General features: G+C 42.7%; 1 protein-coding gene across 2 annotated transcripts in view; it reads right to left on the bottom strand.

Moving 5' to 3' along the window:
- The window catches only part of PDXDC1 (pyridoxal dependent decarboxylase domain containing 1), a 54,798-nt gene extending 33,634 nt beyond the window's left edge, over positions 1 to 21,164 (bottom strand). The window contains exons 1-4 of one of the 2 annotated variants that reach the window (XM_068967147.1): positions 21,067 to 21,164; positions 3,253 to 3,326; positions 2,679 to 2,744; positions 176 to 256 (exon numbers count right to left, since the gene is read on the bottom strand). In XM_068967147.1, the coding sequence (XP_068823248.1) occupies positions 176 to 256; positions 2,679 to 2,744; positions 3,253 to 3,326; positions 21,067 to 21,090 (245 nt within the window). In that variant the 5' untranslated portion in view covers positions 21,091 to 21,164. The remainder of the gene's footprint in view (positions 1 to 175; positions 257 to 2,678; positions 2,745 to 3,252; positions 3,327 to 21,066) is intronic. The other variant, XM_068967148.1, reaches the window with a different exon arrangement.
- Between the last annotated feature and the right edge of the window lie 6,022 nt (positions 21,165 to 27,186).

Below are 27,186 nucleotides of genomic sequence, written 5' to 3'. Positions count from 1 at the left end.
ACATTATCTAAAACATGTCAACGTCTCCCTGAAGGAAGTGAATGTTGTTGTAACTTCATATATAATCTGGAATGAAATAAGGCTTATCATTGCAGCAACCTGTATGAATGCAATCATTATCAAACCCAAGAACACAGATACTCTCAAAGAGAAGCTGCCAACCGTTCTCCATTACCGGGTGCTCTGGGGCTCCTCGTCTTCGTCTCCGTGCATCAGATTCTGAACTAACTGGAGGATGCTCACCATGTCTTGTCCACTGTGGAACAGAAGAACAGTTGATAGACGGGGAAATAGCACACGCCACTCCCTCCCCTCACCACCAGTCTCTCACTATTTCTCTTGTCTCAACTAGCTTTGATGTCTTTCTGTTACAACAGAAATAATGTGTTTTGAGATATAGTATACACCATCTTGTTTTTTAAAAATAAACCATAAGTTATCAACTGAATTCTGAATATAACCATACATATATTAAAGTATTAGTTGCTTAGTTGTGTCTGACTCTTTGCAACCCCATGGACTGCAGCCCGCCAGGCTCCTCTGTCCATGGAATTCTCCATGCAGGAATCCTGGAGTGGGTAGCCATTCCTTTCTCCAGAAGATCTTCCCCACCTGGGGCTTGAACCTGGGTCCACTGCACTGCAGGCAGATTCTTGATCATCTGAGCCACCACGGAAGCCCCTTACTTGTGATTAATTAAATCTTCTACCTGAGTGTAAATTTGATTTTTAAAAACTTCACTAGCTTTAGCAGTATTTCTCTACCAGTTCATTTGAGTCTTGGAGACTACTTAGTAAGCATATTATAAGGGTCAAAATAGTCCTTATAAGCTGCTGGAAGATCACAAAAGCAGCAAGAATACTATAATACCACTGGGTGTATCTAAGTTTCCTTCCATGTGGGATTCTTGTCTGTTTGTTTTAACAGAGTTAAAACATGAAATGCAGGCATCGCTTATTACCACCTCTTCCCCAAACTGGAGAAACTGGAGACTTGGTTAGAGTATAAACAGACTTACTTCTGTCCAAGATATGTTTTTAAATGCTCATTACGTGAGGTGGAAACATACGAGAAGAATGTGAGCGGGGTGTTCGTTAGCAATGGCAAGGTGACTTGCAAAGCATGTGATGTCAACACACTACCACTCTATTAAGGAGAAGGTGACATAAAAAGTTCTCCCTTTTGAAAAGCAATGTCTGCAAACCCATCTTCCTCAAGGTGCTGACCTTCACATGTGAAGGACTCTGGTCCTTGGACTCTACACAGAAATGAAGCGAGGTGACCTTCAGGAAACCCTATGTTACAGAGCTGTGAGGACGCCATTAGTCCATGAAAAGCACTGAACTCTGCGCCTGGGAAGTGGGATCTAGGATGCAGCTATCAGCATTATTAGTGTGAACACCCTGGACTGGCGTCATTAATGCATTCCCACTCTGAATTACAGATGCTCCTGGCAGTATCTCTTCTAGGGCAACCTCTGCAGGATGAGTAGAACCCTATAATTCCCTTCAGCAGGCCGGGGTGAGGAGACTTAGAAGATCTGGTTCCTGTTCTCAGCTGGGAAATGAACTTCACCCATAGAGGACTTCCTCCATCCACTGGGATCCTTCCTCTGTTCTTTTGCAACCCTGAACGTATTTATATTCGGGTCAAAGGACGGCTTAAGGGAGTTGCACTATTTACCTATGCACGATTTCCTGGTTATAAAAAAAATAATAAGTTTGTCCGAAGGAAACTGGGCCAGGACTTAAAATCCATATTAAGTGCTGCTGCTGCTGCTAAGTCATTTCAGTCGTGTCCGACTCTGTGCGACCCCATAGATGGCAGCCCTCCAGGTTCCGCTGTCCCTGGGATTCTCCAGGCAAGAACACTGGAGTGGGTTGCCATTTCCTTCTACAACGCATGAAAGTGAAAAGTGAAAGTGAAGTCACTGAGTCGTGTCCAACTCTCAGCGACCCCATGGACTGCAGCCTACCAGGCTCCTCCACCCATGGGATTTTCCAGGCAAGAGTACTGGAGTGGGGTGCCATTGCCTTCTCCAAACATCCTGTAAAAACTCTTGGCTGAACATCTACTTATTTTCCTGATATTTTCCCTGCTACTTCAAACCACAAATATTAGACAGATTTCCTTTAGTTGCCAAAAAATAAATCACTCTACTAATAAATGAGCTGATGCTTTCCTTTCATTTTATTTTCCTTACTATACAATACAATGGTAAATCTTATTAAGTTAACTCTCACAATAAAGCTCAATCTACCAGATTGCTGGTTTCAAGGATGAAACAAGTACAATAGCTGAGTTATATTATGAGTCTTATATGCCTCTAAGAGGCTGTGTTAAACTCGGAACCAGGAAGGGGGAGAAACAGTAGGTATAGCAGCATCACCAACCAGCCAACAGCATTTCACTTTTCTGATGTTACACTGCACAGAACTCTCAATTTGCTTTGTGTTCATTAAAACTGTAAATCAGTGATGGTAAAATCTTGCTTTAAAGAAAATGTATACCTCAAGCTGGAGTACAGCTGATTAACAATGTCGTGATAACTTCAGGTGGACAGCAAAGGGGCTGAGCCATACATATACACGTATCCATTCTGCCCAAACTCCCTTCCCATAACATTGAGCAACTGTGCTAAACAGTAGGAAAAAGTGGTTCTCTTCCTTGCCACCTACCTGCCTTGCAGTGGCCCTGGAATATCCCCTGATAGGGGCTTCTTTCCATTTTCCTCCTCTGTTCTTCTAATTTAAAGGAAATAAAAAATTATTATATTTCTAACATTGGAGCATGAACAATGTGATAATATTGCTCATAAACTCTAGTAACTGATGTGGGATTTGAAACACATATTCCCCCACCCCTACCCCATCCCAGCCCCCCAGGCTGGGCTATAGTTTAATTTCAGGAAAAGAATACTAAAAAAAAATAATAATACTTCAACCCATTTCTTGTTTACTTGACGTACTATACGACCTGAATATATAGTAAGAAGTATTTCTAGAGTCAAGTTAATATATTAAGTAAATTTTAACAGGCAGAAGTGAAAATTATAAGTCCTGCCCCTCAATTTCAAAATCCTTTAATGATAAAGCACCTTCCACTCAAGACAAACACCAATTTTAAAGTCAGCTGCAGCTAAGCATGACGTTCTGAAAGCAAGAGGTGTCTTCAACAGCAGGAAACCAGTGCCACCAGTTTCGCAGCAGGCTGAGCGCGTTTAATGGGGTCACGTCTGTTCCGCAGGCTCACCTCTGACTGTCCTCGAGCATCTTCATGGCCTCCTTCAAGTTTTTTCCCATTTCAGCTAGAGTAGGGTCTGCTATCTGGAAAAAAATTTTTCGAAAGGTTAAATGTTAACAACCTTCTAATACTTCCACAACAGAGTTCATCAAGAAAAAAACTAAATGTTAAGTCCATCTTCTTCTGGATTTATTATAACATACTTGGGTTATGAAGCACATGCTTGATGTCAGAATTCCAACAATACAAAGTCCCAGCCCCGGGGAGGCCGCTTTTGGCATGTGCCTCTCCAAGCTTCCCTCTCCTCACGTGCGCTTCTCCACACTGCTTTTTTCCTGCTTTACAGTGAGTACCGTTCCACATCAGTAGGTCCGCTTCATTCTCTTTAGCAGTTACACCTTTTTGTATCTGATGGATGTATTATAGTTTAACAGTCCTGAATTAATGGATCTTTTAGGTTACTCGAGTTTTTCACTATTAGAAGAAAGTCCAGAGAAGTATGAATAGCATCCTATTTGTTTTACGGCTGTAGCAAGCTGAAAAATGGGGCTTCCCTGGTGGCCTAGTGGTAACAATCTGCTTGCAATGCAGGAGATGTGGGTTCAATTCCTGGGTTGGGAAGATCCCCTGGAGAAGGAAATGGCAACCTACGCCAAGTGTTCCTGCCTGGAAATCCCATGGACAGAGGAGCCTGGAGGGCTATAGTCCATGGGGTCGCAAGGATCGGATACTGCTCAGCGGCTAAATCACCACCACCAAGCTGAAAACTAGCCCCCCAAAAGACGTTCATATCCTAATCCCTAGAACTTGTGAATGTGTCCCTCATGTGACAAAGTCTCTGCAGATGTGATTAAACTGTGGTCATCCAGGTGAGCCCTGAGTGCCCTAGCATGAACCAACATGAGAGAACTGGGAGGAGACCACACACAACAGAGAGCAGGTGCTGTGTCCCAGAGCAGAAAGAGATCTGAAGATGCTGCCCTTAGAACTGCCACCAATAAAGGCAGGGTGGCTGGCAAGCAACAAGCTGGAACAAGAAAGCAAGGGACACCCCAGAGCCTCTGGAGGGAGTGCGCCCTGCCATCCCTTGATGTCAGTTCACTGACAATGATTTCAAACTTCTGGCCTCCAGAACTGACAGAGAATACATTTCTGTTGATCTGAGCTACCCAGTTCATGTTAACAGGTTACAGCAATCACATGAAACTCCTACATTCAAGAATTTGCAAGTGCTTCTAAAACCTCCGGACACTTATACAAACTTGTAATACTGACGTCTCCAAAGAATTTATCATTCATATCCTTTTGGATTTTAGTACCAAGTGTACATCTACCTCCCATTCAAAACACAGATGAAACTAAATTTTTTAAATTCTCACAGAATTAAAACATTCACTCTTTATTCTTATATCTCCGTAACAATTTTTAGGGAGACAGCCTTGTTGCCATGAATCTCTAGGTAGCATGAGTTGAGTTATAAACAATTATAGAAGCTCTCTTTTGTTCCCCTCTTAAGTGTACTTCAAGTGTATTTATCTGCATTTTCCTCCTGTTGTCTACTGTACCTGGTAATAGCTTATCTTATGTGGATGTGCAATCAGTATTACCTTTAGCGTGGCATTACCTCCTCAAAATTGTGTTCTTTTTCTTAAAGAAATTCTACTGTTTACCAGTGTGAGAATACCAGGGTGGGTAGTCATTCTTCTCCAGGGGGTTTTTCCAATCCACGGATCAAACTTGCGTCTCTCACATCGCAGGCGGATTCCTTACCGTCTGAGGCACCAGGGAAATCCCAGTGTAAGTATCAGAAAATGTTAAATCAAGAAGGGACCTTAGGGGTCTAGTCTAGGAATTGCCAACCTGAGTTCTTTTGAGCCTTAAGACTCTTGGGAAGAACTTTAGGGAGAAGGGGCTTGGCAGCCACCTGGAGCTTCCAGCTCCGCTCCCCTTTAAGGAGATCAGCTCTGTTTTTAACAACAGGGTTTTGAGTCAAGTTTCCAAAAGAGGAAAAGTATAGCATGAAAGCCTCTGTTTCCAGTCTAACATTTTAATTATTTATAACTTACTTATTTTTGCCTGCACTGCACGGCAAGTGGGGTCTTAGTTCCCAACCAAGGATCGAACCAGTGCCCCCTGCAGGGGAAGTGCAGAGTCCTAACTACTGGACCGCCAGGCCAGGGAAGTCCTGATGTCACATTTCCGAGAGGAAACTAAGACTTCGAGAAGGACAGTGACTTGCCTAGGCTCATGGAACTAATCAAAGACAGAGAGCTGCCAGAACCCTGGTTTCCTGATCTGTTTCTGCCTCTATTACACCACACTGATTCTACAAGGGGTTAGAAAAGAATCACGTAGCCATATCCGACCTGATTTTTTACAAAAGATAGAAAAATCACTTAAAAAACAACAGGTGTTTCCAATAAAAATCACAATTTAAATGTAACCACAAGGTGAGTGAGAGAGCAATTTAAAAGGGTCTCCTTGTTCTTCCTTAACAATTCTGAGTAGGAGGAGGAACAAGATAATGGTCAAGAGAAGTGATCTTGCTCCCCAGTCTGCTGGTCAAGGTCCTTACCACCCACATCTCCTGTGACACTCCAATCTTTGAGCATCTGGCCAAATGCAAAGACAAACAGTTTGCTTGATCAATTACTCTTCCCTGTTTCGTGCTTATAACATCTGTCCTGTCTGAAATGTCCCTGTGCCTTTTATCTACCGCTAACCACCTATTAAATCAGGATCCACTACTTTCAAGAAACCCTTATGGATAAAATCACTTTCACTTTTTCACATCCCCTCTAATGATATCGATATCATTTTTTCCTAAATCAAACATCTGGACTCACTGCCTGACAAATGACTGTACTGATATTCACGGGGACAGCAGGATGGAAGGCTTGAACCCGAGGCCATTCTAATATGTATCTGCCCAATTTCTCACATCCCTCACTGTGAACTGTGTTACAGGTGGCCTTCCCAGTACAGGCATTCTCCCCAGTAAGATCATATGCTTCTTGAAGGCAGCCATTCAGACTTCCACTGATTCTGCCTTCTCTTATAGGCCTCAAGGGCTTCCCTGGTGGCTCACTGGTAAAGAATCTGTCTGCAAGGCAGGAGATGCAGATTTTATCCTAGGGTCAGGAAGATCCCTCGGAGAAGGAAATGGCAACCCACTCCAGTATTCTTGCCTGGAGAATCCCATGGATGGGGGAGCCTGGAGGGCTAAAGTCCATGAGGTCGCAAGAGTCAGACACAACTGAGCAGCTAAACAACAGGCCTAAAATGTCTAAAGTCAGCCTGAGTCTTGGATTGCCTGCCATATTGCCTCTGAAACCCCTCAGGAAGGCACAGCATACTGGATATCAACATATTGGCTCTAAGTTCAACACAACTAACTTTTCCTATAAGATTGAACAGATTTTTCAGTTAAGAATAGACAAAGTAGTCGACTTAAGAAGCTGCTTCACATGATATTACTTATTTTTAAACACCAGAATCACATGTGATGACAAGACGCTGACACTGAAACAGGCAGGAGGGAAGTGCAGCTTCGTATTTCCCCATCTGAGTCTCTCTCTCTCTCAAGAACACACACTCATTGAGTGGAAAGACTGACATTTAAATTGTTCTTGCTCCTACTCTCTTTTAGGGAGTGAAGTGGGGGCAGGGGGTGGGGTAGCAGATGGGTAAGGAAAATAGCATGTTTAGTTAAATGTGAATAGAATGTGACTCCAGTGCTATAGACCCACATGGGCCTGTTCTGTTAACAGGATAATCCAAAATATAAAATGTTACCCAGCTGCAGGATATCAGGCCTTAAGTCAAAGAATGCTCTAAGAAAAATATTTATCAATTGGTTACTTAAAACTAAAAGCCATGCCTCCATACACGTCTACTGAGGACAGTGACTCCTTTCTTCTTCACATTTCCCAACCTCAATACCTGTTACAGGGCCAGACAAAGGACTTGTGTGATAAATGTTAAAAAGCAATAGCAGGGCAACAGCCAGACACAAACCAAAATGAGCAAAGAATTAACTTGAATAAAGATGTCCATCATTCAGTATTTAGAAGAAGACTGTTTTACACTATTCAGGGAAGAAAAAAAATAGTATTCTATGCCAGGTTCCTGGGAAAAATGTCATATTTTTCAAACCTTAGCACCTAACACAGGGTCTGGAGCAGAAAAAGGACTCAATGAGATTTGCGATCCTTAATTTACTGTGATCCCTCATTACTAACACTTACTGAATTGCTCTCTATATTCCAGGCATCATCTAATTAACACCTTTATATACATTGTTGTTTATTCGCTAAGTCAGTTTGACTCTTTGTGACCCAATAAACTGCAGCATGCCAAGCTTTTGTGTACTTCACTATCTCCCAGAGTTTGCTCAAACTCACGTCCATTGAATCGGTGATGCCATCCAACCATCTCATCCTCTGTTGTGCCCTCTTCCTCCTGCCCTCAGTCTTTCCCAGCATCAGGGTCTTTTCCAATGAGTCGGCTCTTCGCATCAGGTGGCCAAAGTATTGGAGCTTCAGCATCAGTCCTTCCAATGAATATTCAGAGTTGATTTCTTTTAGGATTGACTAGTTTGATCTCCTTGCTGTCCAAGGGACTCTCAAGAGTCTTCTCCAGCACCACAGTTCAGAAGCGTCAGTTCTTCAGCACTCAGTCTTCTTTACGGTCCACACATGGTCCTGACATCCATATATGACTACTGGGAAAACCATTTATCATCGACTATACGGACCTTCATTAGCAAAGGGATGTCTCTGCTTTTCAATACACAGTCTAGGTTTGTCATAGCTTTCCTTCCAAGAAGCAAGCATCTTTTAATTTCATGGCTGAAGTTATCATATGCGGTGACTTTGGAGCCCAGGAAATTAAAATCTGTCACTGCTTCCATTTCTTCTCCATCGATTTGCCATGAAGTGATTACATACATTACTTCCTAGCAAACTCAAAGTTACAGAGTTAGCAGGCTTCAGAGCCAGAATTTAGAACAAGGTCTGAGGATTTCCCTGGCACTCCAGTGGTTAAGACTCCAAGCTTCCAATGCAGGAGGTGCAGATTTGATCCCTGGTCAGGGAACTAAGATCCCACATGCCTTGAGGTGTGGCCAAAAAAAAAATTTTTTTTTTGAATAAAATAAGATCTGAATTACTCTAGAACCAGTGCTCTTAACCACTAGGCAATACTGCCCCTCAATTTCATCAAATAAGAAAACAAAGCAACTTACACTTTGAAAAAGCTCTTGTCTCAAAATCATAATTAGAGCTAAGGTCTCATTTTAAACGTAATCCTTGTTTGACTGATGTTTTCACCTAGATAGTTAATCAGAAGACTCTCCCTATGGGTAAAATTTCTATTCTACAACAGCCTCAACTAGATGATCATAAACTTATTACCCAAACCAGAGCATATTTAAGAGTCAAGGCAGTACTATTAATAATTAAGCCAGGACAGCAGGTACAAATTGGGACAGTCCTGGGCAAAGCAGGATGTACAGTTACCCCAGCTTTCACTACAGTGTTTACTTCCTATCTTAAATCAGTATTCCACCGAGTGAAGGCCGGGCAAATGTTTGCAGTGCTGGCTGTTCATGAGTTATAAGGTAAAACCAAAGACAACATATAATTCAAAAGGAGTGCACTGCAGTGCAGGTACTGCCCATGGCACTTTTCTCAGTGCTCAAGACCACACAGTATTGTTACGAGAGACATCTTTTCCTCCCTATAAACAATATATTTTCTCTCATTTAAATCTTGAGTACAGGGGCCTGATTAAAAACTGGGGGCTAACTAGAAACAATTCCTGAAAAAAGGCCCCTTTATGAACAAAAAAAGCAACAGAGTCTAACCATCCCCCGCCCCCTTTTTTTTACACAAAGGGGCTGCTTCCTCCAAAAGTTTATTACGTAGATGAATTTCCTGGACAAGATAGGGATATCTTGTCTCTAAGACAGAGTTCAGGATGAAGGAGGTTAGTAGGCAAGAAGACACTTGAGGTTTTTTAGACTCCTTATTGTTGTTGTTCAGTCGCTCAGTCATGTCCAACTCTTTGCGACCCCACGGACTGCAGCACACCAGGCTTCCCTGTCCTTCACTCTCTCAAACTCATGTGTTTGCTCAAACTCATGACCATCAAATCAGTGATGCCACCCAACCATCTCATCCTCCATCGTCGCCTTCTCTTCCTGCCTTCAATCTTATCCAACCATCAGGGTTTTTTTCCAATGAGTCAGCTCTTCACATCAGGTGGCCAAATTATTGGAGCTTCAGCATCAGTACTTCCAAACAATATTCAGGGTTGATTTCCCTTAGGATTGACTGGTTTGATATCTTTGATGTCCAAGGGACTCTCAAGAGTCTTATGGTAGCAGTCGCTAAGTTGTGTCCAACTCTTGCGACCCCATGGACTGTAGCCTGCCAGGTTCCTCTGTCCATGGGGATTCTCCAGGCAAAATACTGAAGTGGGTTGCCATCTCCTTCTCCAGGGCAAGAGTCTTATACAGCACCACAATTCCAAAGAACCAATTCTTTGGGGATCAGCTTTCTTTACAGTCCAACTCTCACATCCATACATGAAAGTGAAAGTGAAGTCTCTCAGTCGTGTCCAACTCTTTGTGATCCCACGGACTATCTAACCATCCCTTTTGAAGTCAGTTGGCGTTTAGTCTGTTTCCCTTCCATCATCTTTTCTGCTGTCTTGAAGCAAGCCGACCCAGGCTGAACATGAATGTGGTGTTTCAAGATGCTTTTCTAGGAAAGGGCCCTGCAGCCAACACACTCTTCTGCGTTGGACTCCTAGGGTCTCCACTCAACTGGGGTCCTTCAGCCCTCAAGAGGCTTGGAGCAATTATACTGTTTAAAAACAGAGCCCAAATGTGCAACAAAGCATATACAGAGTGTGTATATCCACTGGCTCACTTTCTAATTACAAAACCACATGTACACTACTGAAAATTCAGAATCCGTTATTAAACTGTTAGTCATTAGACTGCAAATTTGTAATTATATTTCAGCTACGGCTGATTCTGTGTAATGAAGTGGATTCCATATTTTTGCTCCAATTATGTCTAACAGAGATGTATGGCATGGCTTAATGCAATTTCAAAGCTCCTAAGGAGAACCATTTAATTGCTCATATGGTAATGTCAGAGAACCAGACAGCTCAATTTGTAAAACAAGCCCTGCCATTCATTCTTTCATAAGCATTTTTTAACAATGACTTTTATACTAGTGGATTTACATCACTTTCATGTGGGATATTAAAATAGTCTGCCACTATCAAAAGAAGAAATAGTATATATGTAATGTTAAAATATCACTAACATTCCCACAACATAAATGTTAGAGGAAAAAAAACTGAAAGTCAAATGCAAGATAACATAGTAAAGGAGGTCTGGAAGTAACTCTCAACTTTTCAAAGTTGTAGGAAACTAAATTTATTTGGAAGAAAAATTATTTGAATTAATGGGGGAAAAATACTTATTTTTGCCTTTGGCTAGAATTATATCAACTCAGTTACGAGGTAATACTCCTATTATTTGGATTATGTTATATTTATCATTTTATTCTATTTCATTTTTCTGAAAAACTGCTGGTCATGATCTGCCTAATTGATCTGACATCTCATATATAGGATGTAACCTGCAGTTTAGGGGATGGGGACTCACACCATTTTAATGGATGTCACTGAAAATTCATACCCAGTAATCAGTAACAGAATAAACAATAATTTGTTAATAGACATATTTTATTAACTGAGAAGTTGTTTGTAATAACCTTTCATAAATGGACACTACAGCAGAAGAATAAAATCCCAGGGCCAAAGATTCGGGAACCACTGCTCTCCAGGGCTTCCCTGACGGCTCAGACGTTAAAGAATCTGCCTGCAATGTGGGAGACATGGGTTTGATCCCTGGGTTGGGAAGATCCCCTGGAGGAGGGCATGGCAACCCACTCCAGTATTCTTGCCTGGAGAATCTCCATGGACAGAGGAGCCTGGTGGGCTACAGTCCATGGAGTTGCAAAGAGTCAGACACGACTGAGGAACTAAGCACAGCACAGCTCTACATACACTTAAAATTTTTTCAGCTTTCAAGGTGTTTAATTGAGCCCTTGAACACATTTTGTTCAATTAAACCAGCCCACCAAAGTGTGACCCAAAATTATATTATTCACTTTCACATGAAGGACAGAAATAAAGGACAGAAATGATATGGACTTAACAGAAGCAGAAGAATACACAGAAGAACTATACAAAAAAGATCTTAATGACCCAGATAACCATGATGGTGTGATTACTCACCTAGAGCCAGATATCCTGGTGTCTGAAGTCAAGTGGGCCTTAGGAAGCATCACTACGAACAAAGCTAGTGAAGGTGATCGAATTCCAGTAGAGCTATTTCAAATCCTAAAACATGATGCTGTGAAAGTGCTGCACTCATATGCCAGCAAATTTGGAAAACTCAGCAATGGCCATAGGGATTAAATGTCAGTTTTCATTCCAATCCCAAAGAAAAGCAATGCCAAAGAATGTTCAAACTACTGCACAACTGCACTCATCTCACATGCTAACAAAGTAATGCTCAAAATTCTCCAAGCCAGGCTTCAACAGTATATGAACCGTGAACTTCCAGATGTTCAAACTGGATTTAGAAAGGCAGAGGAACCAGAGATCAAATCGCAAACATCTGGTGGATCATTGAAAAAGTGAGAGAATTCCAGAAAAACATCTATTCTGCCTTACTGACTATGCCAAAGCCTTTGACTGTGTGGATCACAACAAACTGTGGAAAATTCTGAAAGAAATGGGAATACCAGACCACCTGACCTGCCTCCTGAGAAATCTGTATGCAAGTCAAGAAGCAACAGTTAGAACTGGACATGGAACAGTAGACTGGTACCAAATCAGGAAAAGAGTATGTGAAGGCTGTATATCATCACCCTGTTTATTTAACTTATATGCAGAGTACATCATGTGAAATGCCAGGCTGGATGAAGCACAAGCTGGAATCAAGATTTCTGGGAGAAATATCAATAACCTCAGATATGCAGATGACACCACCGTTATGGCAGAAAGCAAAGAAGTAAAGAGCCTCTTAATGAAAGTGAAAGAGAAGAGTGAAAAAGTTGGCTTAAAACTCAACATTCAGAAAAGTAAGATCATGGCATGCGGTCCTATCACTTCAAACAGATGGGGAAACAGTGGAAACAGTGTCAGACTTTATTTTCTTGGGCTCCAAGATCACTGCAGATGGTGATTGCAGCCATGAAATTAAAAGATGCCTGCTCCTTGGAAGAAACACTATGATCAACCTAGATGGCATATTAAAAAGCAGAGACATTACTTTGCCGACAAAGTTCCAGCTAGTCAAAGTTAGTTTTTCCAGTAGTCATGTTTGGATGTGAGAGTTGGACCATAAAGAAGGCTGAGAGCCGAAGAATTGATGCTTTTGAACTGTGGTGTTGGAGGAGACTTTTGAGAGTCCCTTGGACTGCAAGGAGATCCAACAAGTCCATCCTAAAGGAAATCAGTCCTGAATATTCATTGGAAGGACTGATGTTGAAGCTGAAACTCCAATACTTTGTCCACCTGATGTGAAGAACTGACTCATTTGAAAAGACCCTGATACAGGGAAAGATTGAAGGCAGGAGGAGAAGGGGATGACAGAAGATAAGATGGCTGGATGGCATCACCGACTCAATGGACATGATGAGCAAGCTCCGGGAGTTGGTGATGGACAGGGTGGCCTGGCGTGCTGCAGTCCATGGGGTTGCAAAGAATCAGACATGACTGCATGACTGAACTGAACTGATGTGACTATACACAACTGCCAAAACTCAAACTGTGTGTTTTTAGTGCATATAAATCGTTCCTTAATTTTTAAAAAAGGAGGGCAAATTGATTGAGTTGACTGAAAAGAGATATTCAGCAAATAACAATACAAGTGGTAACAAAGTTCACAAACGGTATATGAATAATGGCTATTTTAAAAATGCAGACCTAAACTTTCAACATTTGCATTAGACATAAAAAAGTCACTACACAGACATTATCACAACATCATAAGTCAAGTATGGTGGTGGTGGTTTAGTCCCTCAGTCATGTCCAACTCTTGCAATCCCACGGACTGTAGCCTGCCAGGCTCCTCTGTCCGTGAAATTCTCCAGGCAAGAATACTGGAGTGGATCCTCAATCCCTTCTCCAGAGGATCTTCTTGACCCAGGGATCAAACCTGGGTCTCATGTATGCAGGCTGATTCTTTATTGCTGAGCCACCAGGGAAGCCCAAATCTACTATACTTCAATTAAAAACAAACAAACAAACAAATCACTACCTTTCTTCACTACTCTTCAAGGCGATCAATAAAGCTCTGAATTGATGTTTTTAACATTCCACCTACTCTTCAGCTTTCCACAGCTTTCTAAGCAGGTTTAATCCTGGATAGTGATAATCATGCAAGTATCAACTCTCCAAACACCATACATTTTCCTCCCAGGTGAAAACATAGCAGAAAACATAAAGAATGCCTGCCGTCTAGCACTAAACAAGTACCCCAAATACTACGCATCTCTGAGAAGCAGAGTTTCTCAGCAGCAGCAGCTGCTCCATGAACACAGCTGTTCCTTTCGGGTTAACCATGAGAGATGACAGGGACCCTCCAGCCGACATAGCACCTTGCAAACCTGACTTTCTCACTGGGGCCTCAGTTTCTACATGTCTAAATACTTTTATGTAGTGCCAACAGAAAAGAATTTAATTAAGAACCAGGCACTCTCATCTGTTTGTCTTTTAAAAATTGGACACTCTTGGAAAATCTTTTATTTTTAACTATCATAGACTATGCGTGAGTGTTTGAGAACATGAAGACATCCTGTACTTACTGGCTTATTAAGCAAAATATTTTAGTTGAAAAGGGATATACAAATGTGGCATAAGGTGTTAGTATGTAACCTTACAAATCCCTCAAGAAAAGAGGCAGAAAAGAACAGATAGGAAAAAGAAGGGGCAAAAATACACAAATAAGAGGGGGAAAATCTGGTATCAGTAGGGATGAAACACAGTTAGTGACACCAGATCAAATCTGGCATCACAAGGAAAAAGGGCCATCAATTCACTGCCATAAGATACATGCTGGGCAGGCTTCCCTGATAGTTCAATGGTAAAGAATCTCCCAGCAAATACAGAAGACACCGGTTCGATTCCTGGTCTGAGAAGATCCCACATGCCACAGAGCAACTAAGCCCGTGAGCCACTGCTGAAGCCTGTGCACCAAGGGCCGGGCTCTGCAACAAAAGCCACTGAGATAAGAAGTCGCACAGCACAGCTAGAGAGCAGCCCCCTATCGGCGCAACTAGACAAAAGCCCGCTCAGCAAGAAGACCCAGCACAGCCAAAAATAAATACATAACTTAACAAAAAAAATTGTTTTAAGATACATGCTGGGAAGACCAGGGATCCAAAAATTTCAAAAACTGTATATTCCAAGAGACAACTACTTCTGGAGAATCAATTCACTTAGACATTTTATCATGAGTGCCAATAACTACAAGGAAGGAAAAATACCACAACAAGCAAGCTCTAGTTCTAAAATGTTTACTAGTTTATTTGGAATCACATAGAACCACATACTTAACTCTGGAACAAAAAAGAAAACCGCCTAAAGAAAAGCATGCTATAGTCACTGGAAAAAATAAGTCACTGAGACATGCTTCTTTAAGAAGGTGTTTCCTAGGACTTGGAGGGCGGATCAATTCAGAAAGATAAAGATATCCATTGCCCTTATCAATACAATTACTTCCAAAACTGAATTGGAATTATGCAGATTTAATGTTGTCAACCTTATCTTAATAAGAATTCTCAGGAAAGGAAACCGTCAATTCTTGAAGCCTCTATGTATCTTTAGGCCTTTACTGAGTAAAACTGTGACTCTGCTAATATTCAGCTATTTCCAGGGGCCAAAACCAGCAGTTTCATAGGACCCCACCCAATACAATGCTCAGTCTAATAAGCAATTCAGTCTCACTAGGTTACTGAAAGCCTTATAGCAGCAACATGCTCAGTGTCACTGAGTTGCACCTTCAAATTGAAGACTTTATTTTGCTGTTTCTACTTTTTATGCATACAGAAAAAAGATCTTAGAAAAGTTTACTGCCCCTCAGTCATGCCTTTTCCATGGGCATTAGAAAGTAGACAGGGCCCTAGGCTGGACTCAAGAACTATCTAACATTAAGGCAACTAAACACTTAACATTTGCCACAAAGGAAACAACAAAAACAAAAACTACTGTGATAGTAACAGAAATTAAACAAATATTAAACTCAGAATAATTTTATAGCCCTTAAATATTGTTTGGAGAGAATGGATTCGATTTTAGCTAGATAAATTTCTGAAAGGAAGTTCTGGATACTTTCAATGTGATTGGAGGCATATAAATATACATATCTTTTAATATCTGATTTAACATCAAGAGACAAAATGGCTTCTTTTCTCTTAATTTATATTCTAACAGCAGTAACACTGGGAGCTTCCCTGGTAAAGAATCTGCCTGCAAAGCAGGAGACCCGGGTTCAATCCCTAGTAAGGAAGATCCCCTGGAGAAGGGAATGGCAACCCACTCCAGTATTCTTGCCTGGAGAATTCCATGGACAGAGTCTGGCCGACTACAGTCTGTGGGACGGCAAAGAGTCGGACGCAACTGAGTGACTAACACACACTTAAGCAGTAACATTAGGCACAAATATAAAGCAAAATGCATTATATTTACATTTAGAACAAACCTAGAAAAGTTGTGATTCTGAACTAAGTATTCTACCTAAAGAATCTCTTCCACATAAACTTTCCGACCACTCACTCAATGCCCTTTGTTTCTTAATTCCTGTGCTTCTTTTCATCCCTCTTCACTATACAAAGTGCTTCCCTGATAAATCAGTTGGTAAAGAATCCGCTTGCAACGCAGGAGACCCCGGTTTGATTTCTGGGTCAGGAAGATCCCCTGGAGAAGGGATAGGCTACCCACTCCAGGATCCTTGGGCTTCCCTTATGGCTCAGCTGGTAAAGAATCCGCCTGCAATGCGGGAGACATGGGTTCGATCCTTGGGTTGGGAAGATCCCCTGGAGAAGGGAAAGGATATCCACTCCAGTATTCTGGCCTGGAGAATTCCATGGACTGTACAGTCCATGGGGTCACAAAGAGTCAGACATGACTGAGCGAACTTTGACTTGCTATACAAGGCTTTGCCTAAACTTGTATGCCCCCTACTGTAACCTCTTTCAGAGATCGTATCTTATGCATCTTGTGTTTCTTTCTGAACTCAGCACAGGGCTTTGACTGTAGATGACCAGCAATAAAAAACCTGAAGTCAAAGTGCTCTGGGTGAAAACAGATGACGTTAAGCTCAAGCAACTGCTATCTATAATTATAACTCAAAATCCTAGGTAAGATGGAATACCCAGGCCTGGGGAACACCAATAGCTCTACTGTTAACTATTGCATATCTTGAATAAATTGCATCTAAAATCTTGAATAAACCAAGAACCACAGATGTCACAAATGTTTGGGATCAGAAACTTTGCCATGTTTCCCTGACACCCAGCATTTAAGAATCACTTACTGCCCTAGGCACCATGCACCTACACGCAAAACCCTCCATCACAATAATGCAGAGGTCAGCTTTAAATGAACATTATAGGTGTTCATCTCCTCACGGAAGTCTTCCTTTTCTCTATAAGAGTGGGATCCACAAAGGCATATCACAGAAACTACTCATTTCAAGTTTGGCTCATGGGGGCTCTTTCTGTAAGCATTTAAGTAAAGAGCAGGGATAAAAATTCTGATAGTTCTTATCAGTAATGGTCAGCAATGTTTCCACCATGCAGCTCCTGCTGCTCCTCATAAACAGTGAGGTGGGAACAGAATTTTCCAAAATCAAGTCCAAGGGATAGGGGACACTTAGCTCTGGATGAGCACAACGATCAAAAATGGGCTTGGTAGTAACTATTTAGGTTAGAAACAGGCTCCAAGTTGCCTCTCTTAGAACCAAGAGTTAGATATACCATAAATAAATTGGCCCCGCTCTACACCACTGTCCAACAGAACTTCTGTGGCGATGGACATGTGCTATTGTCTGTGCTGCACTACAAACCACGTTGTGACTGCTGAACACTTGAAATGTGGCTCCTGTGACTGAAGAACTGAATTTTAAACTTACTCAATTTTAATTAATTAGATTTAAATTTAAACTGCCAAATACGGCTGATGGATGGTGCAGCTCTAGATTCTCTAAGTCAGTGGTTCTCAACCAGAGGGGATCCTCTCACCGCAGGGGACAACTGCCTCAATTTGAGATGTTTTTGGTTGTCACACTGTCGGGGAGGAGATGCTACTGGCATTGAGCGGGTGGAGGTCAGGAATGCAGCTAAACACCCCACGGCGCATAGGATGGCCTCCACGGCAGAGAACGACCCAGCCCAATGTCAGGGGTGTCAAGGAGGAGACATCTGCTCTAAGTTTACTCAAGGCTGGAATTAAAGTAAATGCAAAACAAACTGCAATACACCTTGTCTAAACATAATACCCAGGAAGAATGAGATTTTTTTCCCAAGCAACAGGAAAAGGTCTGGGCTGTTCTACAAGTTTAAAGTAGCAGGTTTTTACTAACAGGTGTATGTAGGTGTGCTGAATACCTCATTAAGATCTTCAGCACCAGTGTTATTACTTCCTGTGGCATTTTTTAAACTTGGATCAACATTTTACTTAAACATAAGTAAACACTGTGACACTCGTTCCTTATGAGTTGGACATACAGTATTGATGGTTTGAGGCTCCTACTCTTCTAGTTTGAATTTCTTGCCCCTTGAATTACACTGGGCTTCCCTTGTGGCTCGGGCTTCCTTTTGCTCAGACAGTAAAGCATCTGTCTACAATGCGGGAGACCTAGGTTTGATCCCTGGGTCGGGAAGATCCCCTGGAGAAGGAAATGGCAATCCACTCCAGTACTATTGCCTGGAAAATCCCAAGGAAAGAGGAGCTTGCTAGGCTACAGTCCATGGGGTCGCAAAGAGTCAGACACGACTGAGCAATTTCACTTTCCCTTTCCCTTGTGGCTCAGCTGGTAAAGAATCCGCCTGCAATGTGGGAGACCTGGGTTTGATCTTGGGTTGGGAAGATCCCCTGGAGAAGGGAAAGGCTACCCACTCCAGTATTCTGGCCTGGAGAATTCCATGGACCATACAGTCCATGGGGTCGCAAAGAGTTGGACATGACTAAGCGGCTTTCACTTTCACTTTAATTACCCTATCTCTAGTTTTTCCGGATAATAATTTCGAATACAAAAAGACAACTGATATATTGTGAAAGAAAAATCAAGGCAAGGAAAAGGCTCTGTCATCACAGGTTTGCAGTCTGAATATTACTTAAAGAAAAAGCAAGGGTACAAAATGACATTTGGACCAAAGGAAATGTACTGAGTGATCCTATTAAACAGCGATGGCACAGTACAGTGTAGAGTGAGAGAGATTACTTGAAATTTTAGAGGATGGGTATTAAATAACATTGTGGTTTCTGTAGCTAGTATTAATCATGCAGGGATCAGTTTAAAGGGGATCATTCAGAACTGCTCAAAAAGTTCTTAAATTTACACATACTAGCAATGTAGAATTTAACACAGAATTGTCTGTTTCTCAAAGAAACCAGAATAATGGGCACAATGCAATGTTTTACTTTGATGCAAACTATTTTTCAGAACACAAAATCCTCAACATTCATATTACAGCAATGCTTTTTCTTTTCTGCCCACTTAGCACCAAGAGAAACTGTTCATTACAAGGAAAGCCCTCTATCGCTTCAAGGAATATAAAAATAAGACACAGTACTAGTTCTGAAAAACTTACATTCAAAGTTTCCACACTGGCCAAAGGCAGAGACTTCCAGCCCACACGTTCTGAATTCCTAAAAGATCACTGTAATTGTGAATGCGCCAGGCTTAAGCATGTCGGAGTTTCAGTACCTCTTCAGATCTTCATTTGAAGAGTTTAGATCTTTTATTATCAATTAACCCTTAGGGACCAAACACTGCGATATACTGATCAAATACCAAAAAAGTAGTATGTAAAGCAGGATTCCAACTCACTCTTTCCTAGATTTGCCTGTAATGAACTATTCCTGGAGGAAAACACTCCAGTTCTTTCAGTTTCTAACGGAAATGACACAAAACTGCTCCCATCTTCTTTATGAAATTGGAAAGGAAACAACACTGAGGGGAAATTGTTAGCATCATTTGGTATTCAACCACTGGTCCACATGCACTGTAGACCTGGGGTTCTGGGTCTCGGCACTACTGATAATCTCTGGCATGGTGTCTGTCCGGAGCAATGTCGCATGTTAGCGGAATCCCTGGCCTCTACTTACTAGGAACCAGAGGCCCCTCCCTAATTCCTGGTTGTGACAACCAAAATATGTATCCAAACGTTGACCAAATATCCCCCGGGGTGGGAAAAACTGCCTGGTGGTTGAGAAACACTGATTTAGACTGAAAACTCCAAAAAAAGATAGACACTGTGTTCATCAAAAGCCTGGGAAGGCTGTTCCTAGCCAGAAACATTCACCACAGAGGCAGTGGAATAAAAACATATTATCTTTGCCCTTTCTTGATTCCTTCCACCCAATTTATGAGAAATAACCAACGTGTAGGCTAAATCGCATGTGAAGACCTCTGGCTCAACTTGTAGTTAACTCCCTTCAACTCGCCAGTGACAAGTGAATAAATCTATAGCAGCTGCTGCACTGAAAAAAATGACCAAATATTTGCCAGTTCAAAATTAAAATAAAGCAGTCTTAAAACACTACCATCGCTCCTGAACCCCACATAACTGAAAAACCCGGTCTGGACAAGCAGACTCCCAAGGAAGGACTCCGGAGGCGGGCAGAAAGTCAAGGTCTGAAGGTAGGGATCCGTGAAGAAACCTAACCTCTGCTTCTCGTTTACCCGCCCTAAATCCGGGACAATTAGAATCCATTTCACATGCCAGAGCGGTCAGCTAGGTACACCACGCTGCTGTTCTCCCAAGAGGAGACCAGAGGAAAACGCTCTTTCCAGTGGTTTTCCGACTGACCCCAGGGTCTCCCTTGGCCACAAAAAGGGGGAGCCAGAAAGTTGCGCGGCAGCAGCATCGCCCCAAACGAAAGTCACCATCTGCAGAAGCCCCGCCCCATTCTGGACCTCAGGGGTCTTTACCGCATCAGAATCACGTGGGGACCTTGTTTAACCCCCAAATCCCAGTCTCGCCCCCCTGAGGTTCGGACTTCGAGGCTGAAAATCTGGATATTTTTTCCTTAACCAAGGGCCCCAGGTGACTCCAAGGCACGCTAAAGAAAGCAAACTCCGAGACCGCAGACAACCTACAGGTTTGCAGTTGGCTTCGAAACAGCTGGGGCTTCATTCCAGGCGCTTCTGGGGCCGCAGACTGCTGGCTCTGTCATTCGAGAGGGCGAGCCGAGCGGAGGCAGGCGCCACGGTCGGCCCCGAGGCCCCCGACTGGGCTCCGGGTCGCTCGCAGCCCCCGCACAGAACCCGGCCCCGAAGACCCCTCCCGGTCCACGGGGACCCTAGAGACCCCCGGGCCCCGTGACGTGACCAGGGCCCAGCCGCGAGGGCCGAGACGGACGCCCTCGCAGCCAGACCACCTCAGGCGGGCCCGTTAGCCCCCGGTCCCCTCCCGGGTCACAATGGCAGCTCCCGAGCGGCAAACAGTCGCCCCGGAGGAGGGGGGTTTCGGGTCGCCGCGCCGCGTCCATCCCCAAGCTACGGACCTTCTTCTCCAGGGACGCGTCCATGGCTGAGGCGGCCGGTGGAGCCAGAAGGAGGCTCGGCAGTACCAGGCGCTACTTCCGCCTCCCGCGCCCCGCCGCCGTTTCCACGCTGGCAGCGCTGACGTCCAGCGGGCCCGCGGCGGGCAGGGCCGAGATGAGGTGGAGCTGCCCAACAGCGCCGCTGGGAGGGGAATGCGGGTCTCGGGGTGCAGAGGTGGGGGCGGGGGCGGGGCGCGGCGAAGTGGGGCGGGGCCTGTGGGGCGGGGCGCGGGGCGGAGGGGCGGAGCCCGCGTGGAGGCGGGGCGCGGCTTGAAAGGGCGGGGCTGCGTGGGGGCGGGGCCCTCCAGGCTTCTGTTCCTGGCCGTCTCGCCGGCTAGCCCAAATGGTCCCAGGTGAGAGACTGTGGCGCCGTTCCAAACGCTCCTCAAAAAGCCTGTCGCGGGCGTCAGGGTAGAAGTGTGATAATTACAAGATATCAGTCATGTAGTAAAATGGTGGAGATGCTAGTAAACTCACCGGCACTTCCGGGCTTAGTCTCCCAAGCTCCCCCACTATCAACATCCCTCAGGAATGGAACAGGCCATTCCACCACAGAATGGCGCAGCATCGGTGGTTTCCTAGGTGCTAAGGGCTTCCGCGGGTTTCAAGTATCGGACTCCATCGAGAGTACCGGCTGCTCTGAAAAGGCCCTGGTCAGAGCTGTGGTGGGCTGCCGTTTATGGGGTCGCACAGAGTCGGACACGACTGAAGTTACTTAGCAGCAGAGCTGTGGAATTTGTCTCAGATCTTCCCGCAGAATTTTAGACGTTCTGAGACAACCGGCACAGTCTCTTTCTTCATGTCGGGGCACAATTATGACTTGTTAGATAATAATGATAATAATAGATCAGTGGCTGCTCTTCCATTTTATGCTACAGCAGCCCTGTGATGTAGAGATCATCATTATCCCGGTTTCACAGTGCCAATCTAGGTAGGATCCCAGCGCCTGTATGCTACACGTACTGCCTCTATAACCACTCCCATCCCTGCTGTATAATCATAAGGTATTTCCAGGGAATGAGGGAGGACATAAATGTCCTTATTTTTCCCTGTAAACGAGAGAAACTGAAATGAACTAGTCTATTGCTGTTGCAGTCCGTAAAACTATTCGCTAGAACACCGATGATACTACGACCACAGAAACATTCATTTTCTCTCGTTTTGTGCACCTCTTCTGAAACATGCGTAAATGACTGGGTTGCATTTCAGTGTAGTAGTTACATTGTTTGAGCTCTCTAACTTGCATCAGATAAATTGGCCAGTTATGTTAATAAAATTATATTCTACCAAAAGAAGCCTTGTGTGTGTAGATTTAGAGTGTACAGTGGGAACCATTAAGGTTCTCTAGACAGCTCTGCAAACAAAAAAATGATAGATTTCTGTAAGAGTTAAAAGTGGAATGTACCTCTGCTTGAGCTAAACAACTCTCCTTTTCAAACGTGTTATCAAACAGAAAAGTTGTTATACCATGAACACCTATATGCCTATTCTGCAGTGAACATTTACCTATATTTGCTTTAATATTGTATTTACATCAGTATCCATCTATCTGGGACTTCTCCAGTGCCTCAGTGGTAAAGAATCTGCCTGCAGTGTTGGAGACACAGGAGATGGGAGTGATCCCTGGGTTGGGAAGTTCCCCTGGAGGAGAGCATGGCAACCCACTCCAGTATTCTTGCCTGGAGAATCCCATGGACAGATGAGCCTGGCTGGCCTCGGTCTCAAGTAGTCTGAAGTAAGCAAACAGACTGAGTAAGCAATCCATCTTTCTATCCATCAGTATACCTTATGTTTTGGTTTTTTTTTTTCACTGTTTCTTACTTTATTTTATTTTGCAATACTGTATTGGTTTTGCCATACATTGACATGAATCCACCACGGGTGTACATGTGAATACCTTATGTTTTGATACATTCCAAAGTTGCAGACCTCAATATATTTCACCCTTTAACACCTCATCCTTTGGATATCATTAAAAACTCCTAATTTTTAAAGCCACCTCCAAGTATCTGGATTATATTAAAAAGTAGAGTCTACAAAACAAATAATAGAGATGTGAAATTTATTGATACATTATCTGTTTTAAAAGTAGACTTTAAAACTCAACATGAAAAAGTGAGAATAACTGGTTCATTCAGTATTCACCCAAATACTTATTGATTACCATCTTGGACAGTCAGGGGCTAGACATACAAGAATAAGGCAAGATCCTGCTGTTAAGAAAATACTAAGGCAGAGATTTTTACTTTGGGACCTAGGAGGAGGTCTGAAACTCCTGAAACTATGCCCCAAATTTTGCACGAGTGCATTTTTCTGGAGAGAATAAGCATAGCTTTCATTTTACACACACACACACACACACACACACACACCTGGAAAAACAAAACCATTAGCCTATAGATAGACAGCTAAATTATAATACAGCATTCTATGGGCCAGTATGAAGAGAGGGTCCAATGAGAAAAATATTGTAGGAAGTCAGAACATGAAACCACTCACTGTGTGGAAAACTGGGCTTATACATTCTGATATAGACTTTTCCTGATTAATAGACAAAAAGCAAACCAAATAAAGGAAGTTTGTGGTTATTTTTCCCTTTGGGTTTTTGTTATACCCTGAATAATATTTACATACCTACAACATGGGCTTCCCTGGTGGCTCAGATGGTAAAGAATCTGCCTGCAACACAGGAGACCTGGGTTCAGTCCCTGGGTTGGGAAGATCCCCTGGGAAGGGAATGGCAACCCACTCCAGTATTATTACCTGGAGAATTCCATGGACAGAAGAGCCTGACAGGTCCATGACTGTCAATAAAGTCCATGACTATTTGCAAAGGGTTGCAAATAGTCAGAAACGACCGAGCAACTAACACATATACATTATACTGTAGTTTTTAAGTCTTTAAGTTTTAAAATCAACCAAGTTTCATATATGGAATATATATTTATTATTCATCATTGTTCAGTTGCTCAGTCATGTCTGACTCTTTGTGACCCCATGGACTGCAGCACTCCAAACTTCCCTGTCCTTCACCATCTCCTGGAGTTTGCTCAAACTCATGTCCATTGAGTCATTGATGGCATCCAACCATATCATCCTCTGTCACCCCCTTCTTCTTCTGCCCTCAGTCTTGCCCAGCATCAGGGTCTTTTCCAGTGAGTTGGCTTTTTGCATCAGGTGTCCAAAGTATTGGAGCTTCAGCTTCAGCATCAGTCCTTCCAATAAACATTCAGGGTTGATTTTGTTTAGGATTGACTGGTTTGGTCTCCTTGCAATCCAAATATTGCAATCCAAGGGACTCTCAAGAGTCTTCTCCAGTACCACATTTTGAAAGCATCAATTCTTCAGAGCTTAGCCTTCTTTATGGTCCAACTTTCACATCCATATATGACTACTGGAAAAACCATAGCTTTGACTATGTCAAAAGTCATAGACCTTTGGTCTATAGACTTTGTCTTTGGACCTTTGTTGGAAAAATGACATCTCTGCTTTTTAACATGCTGTCTAGGTTGGTCATAGCTTTTCTTCCAAGGAGTAAGCGTCTTTTAATTTCATGGCTGCAGTCACCATCTGCAGTGATTTTGGAGCCCAAAAAAATAAAGTCTGACACTGTTTCCACTGTTTTCCCATCTATTTCCCATGAAGTGATGGGACCGGATGCCATGATCTTTGTTTTCTGCATGTTGAGTTTTAAGCCAACTTTTTCACTCTCCTCTTTCACCTTCATCAAGAGGCTCTTTAGTTTCTCTTTGCTTTCTGCCATTAGGGTGGTGTCATCTGCATATCTGAGGTTATTGATATTTCTCCTGGCAATCTTGATTCCAGCTGTGCTTCATCCAGCCTGGCATTTTGCATGATGTACTCTGCATATAAGTTAAATAATCAGGGTGACAATATACAGCCTTGACGGACTCCTTTCCCAGTTTGGAACCAGTCTGTTGTTCCATATCCAGTTCCAACTGTTGCTTTTTGACCTGCATACAGGTTTCTCAGGAGGCAGGTAAGATGGTCTGGTGTTCCCATCTCTTTCAGAATTTTCCACAGCTTATTGTGATCCACAGTCAAAGGCTTTAGTCTAGGCAATGAAACAGAAGTAGATGTTTTTCTGGATTTCCCTTGCTTTTTCTATGATCCAGTGGATGTTGGCAATTTGATCTCTGGTTCCTTTGCCTTTTCTAAAACCAGCTTGTACATCTGGAAGTTCTCAGTTGACGTACGGTTGAAGCCTAGCTTGAAGGATCTTGAGCATTACCTTTCTAGCATATGAAATGAGTGCAATTTTATAGTAATTTGAACATTCTTTGGCATTGTCCTTCTTTGGGATTGAAATGAAAACTGATCTTTTCCTTTGGCCACTGCTAAGTTTTCCAAATTTGCTGGCATATTGAGTGCAGCACTTTAACAGCAGCATCTTTTAAGATTTGAAAGCTCAGCTGGAATTCCATCACCTCCACTAGCTTTGTTCATAGAGATGCTTCCTAAGGCCCACTTGACTTTATACTCTAGGGTGTCTGGCTCTAGGTGACTGATCACACCATCATGGTTATTCAGGTCATTAAGACCTTTTTTGTATAGTTCTTCTGTGTATTCTTGTTACCTCTTAATATCTTCTGCTTCTGTTAGGTCCATATGGTTTCTATCCTTTATTGTGCCCATCTTTGCATGAAATATTCCCTTGGTATCTCTAATTTTCTCGAAGAGATCTCTAGTCTTTTCTATGCTATTGTCTTCCTCTACTTCTTTTGCACTGTTCACTTATGAAGACTTTCTTATCTCTCGTTATTCTTTGGAACTCTGCATTCCGATGAGTATATCTTTCCTTTTCTCCTTTTCCTTTAGCTTCTCTTATTTTCTCAGCTATTTGTGAGGCCTCCTCAGACAACCATTTTGCCTTGTTGCATTTTTTTTTCTTGGGGATGGTTTTGGTCACTGCCTCCTATACATGTTACAAACCTCCATCCATAGTTCTTTAGGCATTCTGTCTTTCAGATCTAATCCCTTGAATCTATTTGTCACTTCCAATGTATAATCATAAGGGATTTGATTTAGGTCATAACTGAATGGCCTAGGAATTGAAGGCAGGAGGAGAAGGGGACGACAGAGGGTGAGAGATGGTTGGATGGCACCAGCGACTTGATGGACATGAGTTTGAGTAGGCTCCAGGAGTTGGTGATGGACAGGGAAGCCCAGCATGTGGCAATCCATGGGGTCGCAGAGTCAGAGACGACTGAGTGACTGAACTGAACTGAACTGAAATTGCCTGTAAAAAAATAGATTCGAATCATTTTTACTACTTTAAAAATTTGAGAGAGAAGTCTGCAGTCCCTAAAGGCGACTTGAGTTGGCGACCCTAAGACTATTTGATTCCTAACTTACTTCGTTGGTTACATCAAGTTCACTAAGAAAGTTTTTCTTTAAAAAATCTTATTGTTAAAATATAGAAAACAACTTAAAAGAAGTGGATTGTCATTGACTAATACCCTGTAAGCTTCACCCCCAATGAAAGGAGCCTTCTCAGACACCCTATAAACAATCGCACTTTCTCAAACAATCCTAGTTCCCTCCTAAGAAAAAATAGCCATTTCCCATATTTATAGTAATCATTCAGTTACATTTTCTTTGCAGTTTTATCACCCAAAGATGCACCCCTAACCATTACAGTTTAGCTTCATCTTTAAAAACAAAAACAAAAAACACCTATTCATATCTGTATCTTTTAATCTCTTTTAATCTACAGGTTTTCCTATATATTTTTCCTCCTTTGCAATTTAATTGTTGAAGACACCAGATTATTGTTCCAGATTTTCCTTAGTCTGGATTTTCCTCTGTTTGGTATATTTCCTGCAGCTTGGCTGTTGAATCTACATTTAATCAGGTTCAGATTTGAAGTCTGCAGAAAAGAATTCAAAGATGGTGTTGTTCTCTTCACCAAGAGGCACTCAGTATCTGGTTTTCTGTCTTTTTGTGTTGTTAGAAGGCAGTAAGTAGTCCAGTCTCTCAGTCATGTCCAACTCTTTGCTACCCAATGGACTGTAGCCTTTGAGGCTCCTCCATCCATGGAATTTTCCAGGCAAGAGTATT

The sequence above is a fragment of the Capricornis sumatraensis genome, chromosome 3 (genome assembly GCF_032405125.1).
Source record: "Capricornis sumatraensis isolate serow.1 chromosome 3, serow.2, whole genome shotgun sequence".
Lineage (NCBI taxonomy): Eukaryota > Metazoa > Chordata > Mammalia > Artiodactyla > Bovidae > Capricornis > Capricornis sumatraensis.
The sequence above is the reverse complement of the archived record's forward strand: the minus strand, read 5'-3'. Positions and strand labels throughout refer to the sequence as shown.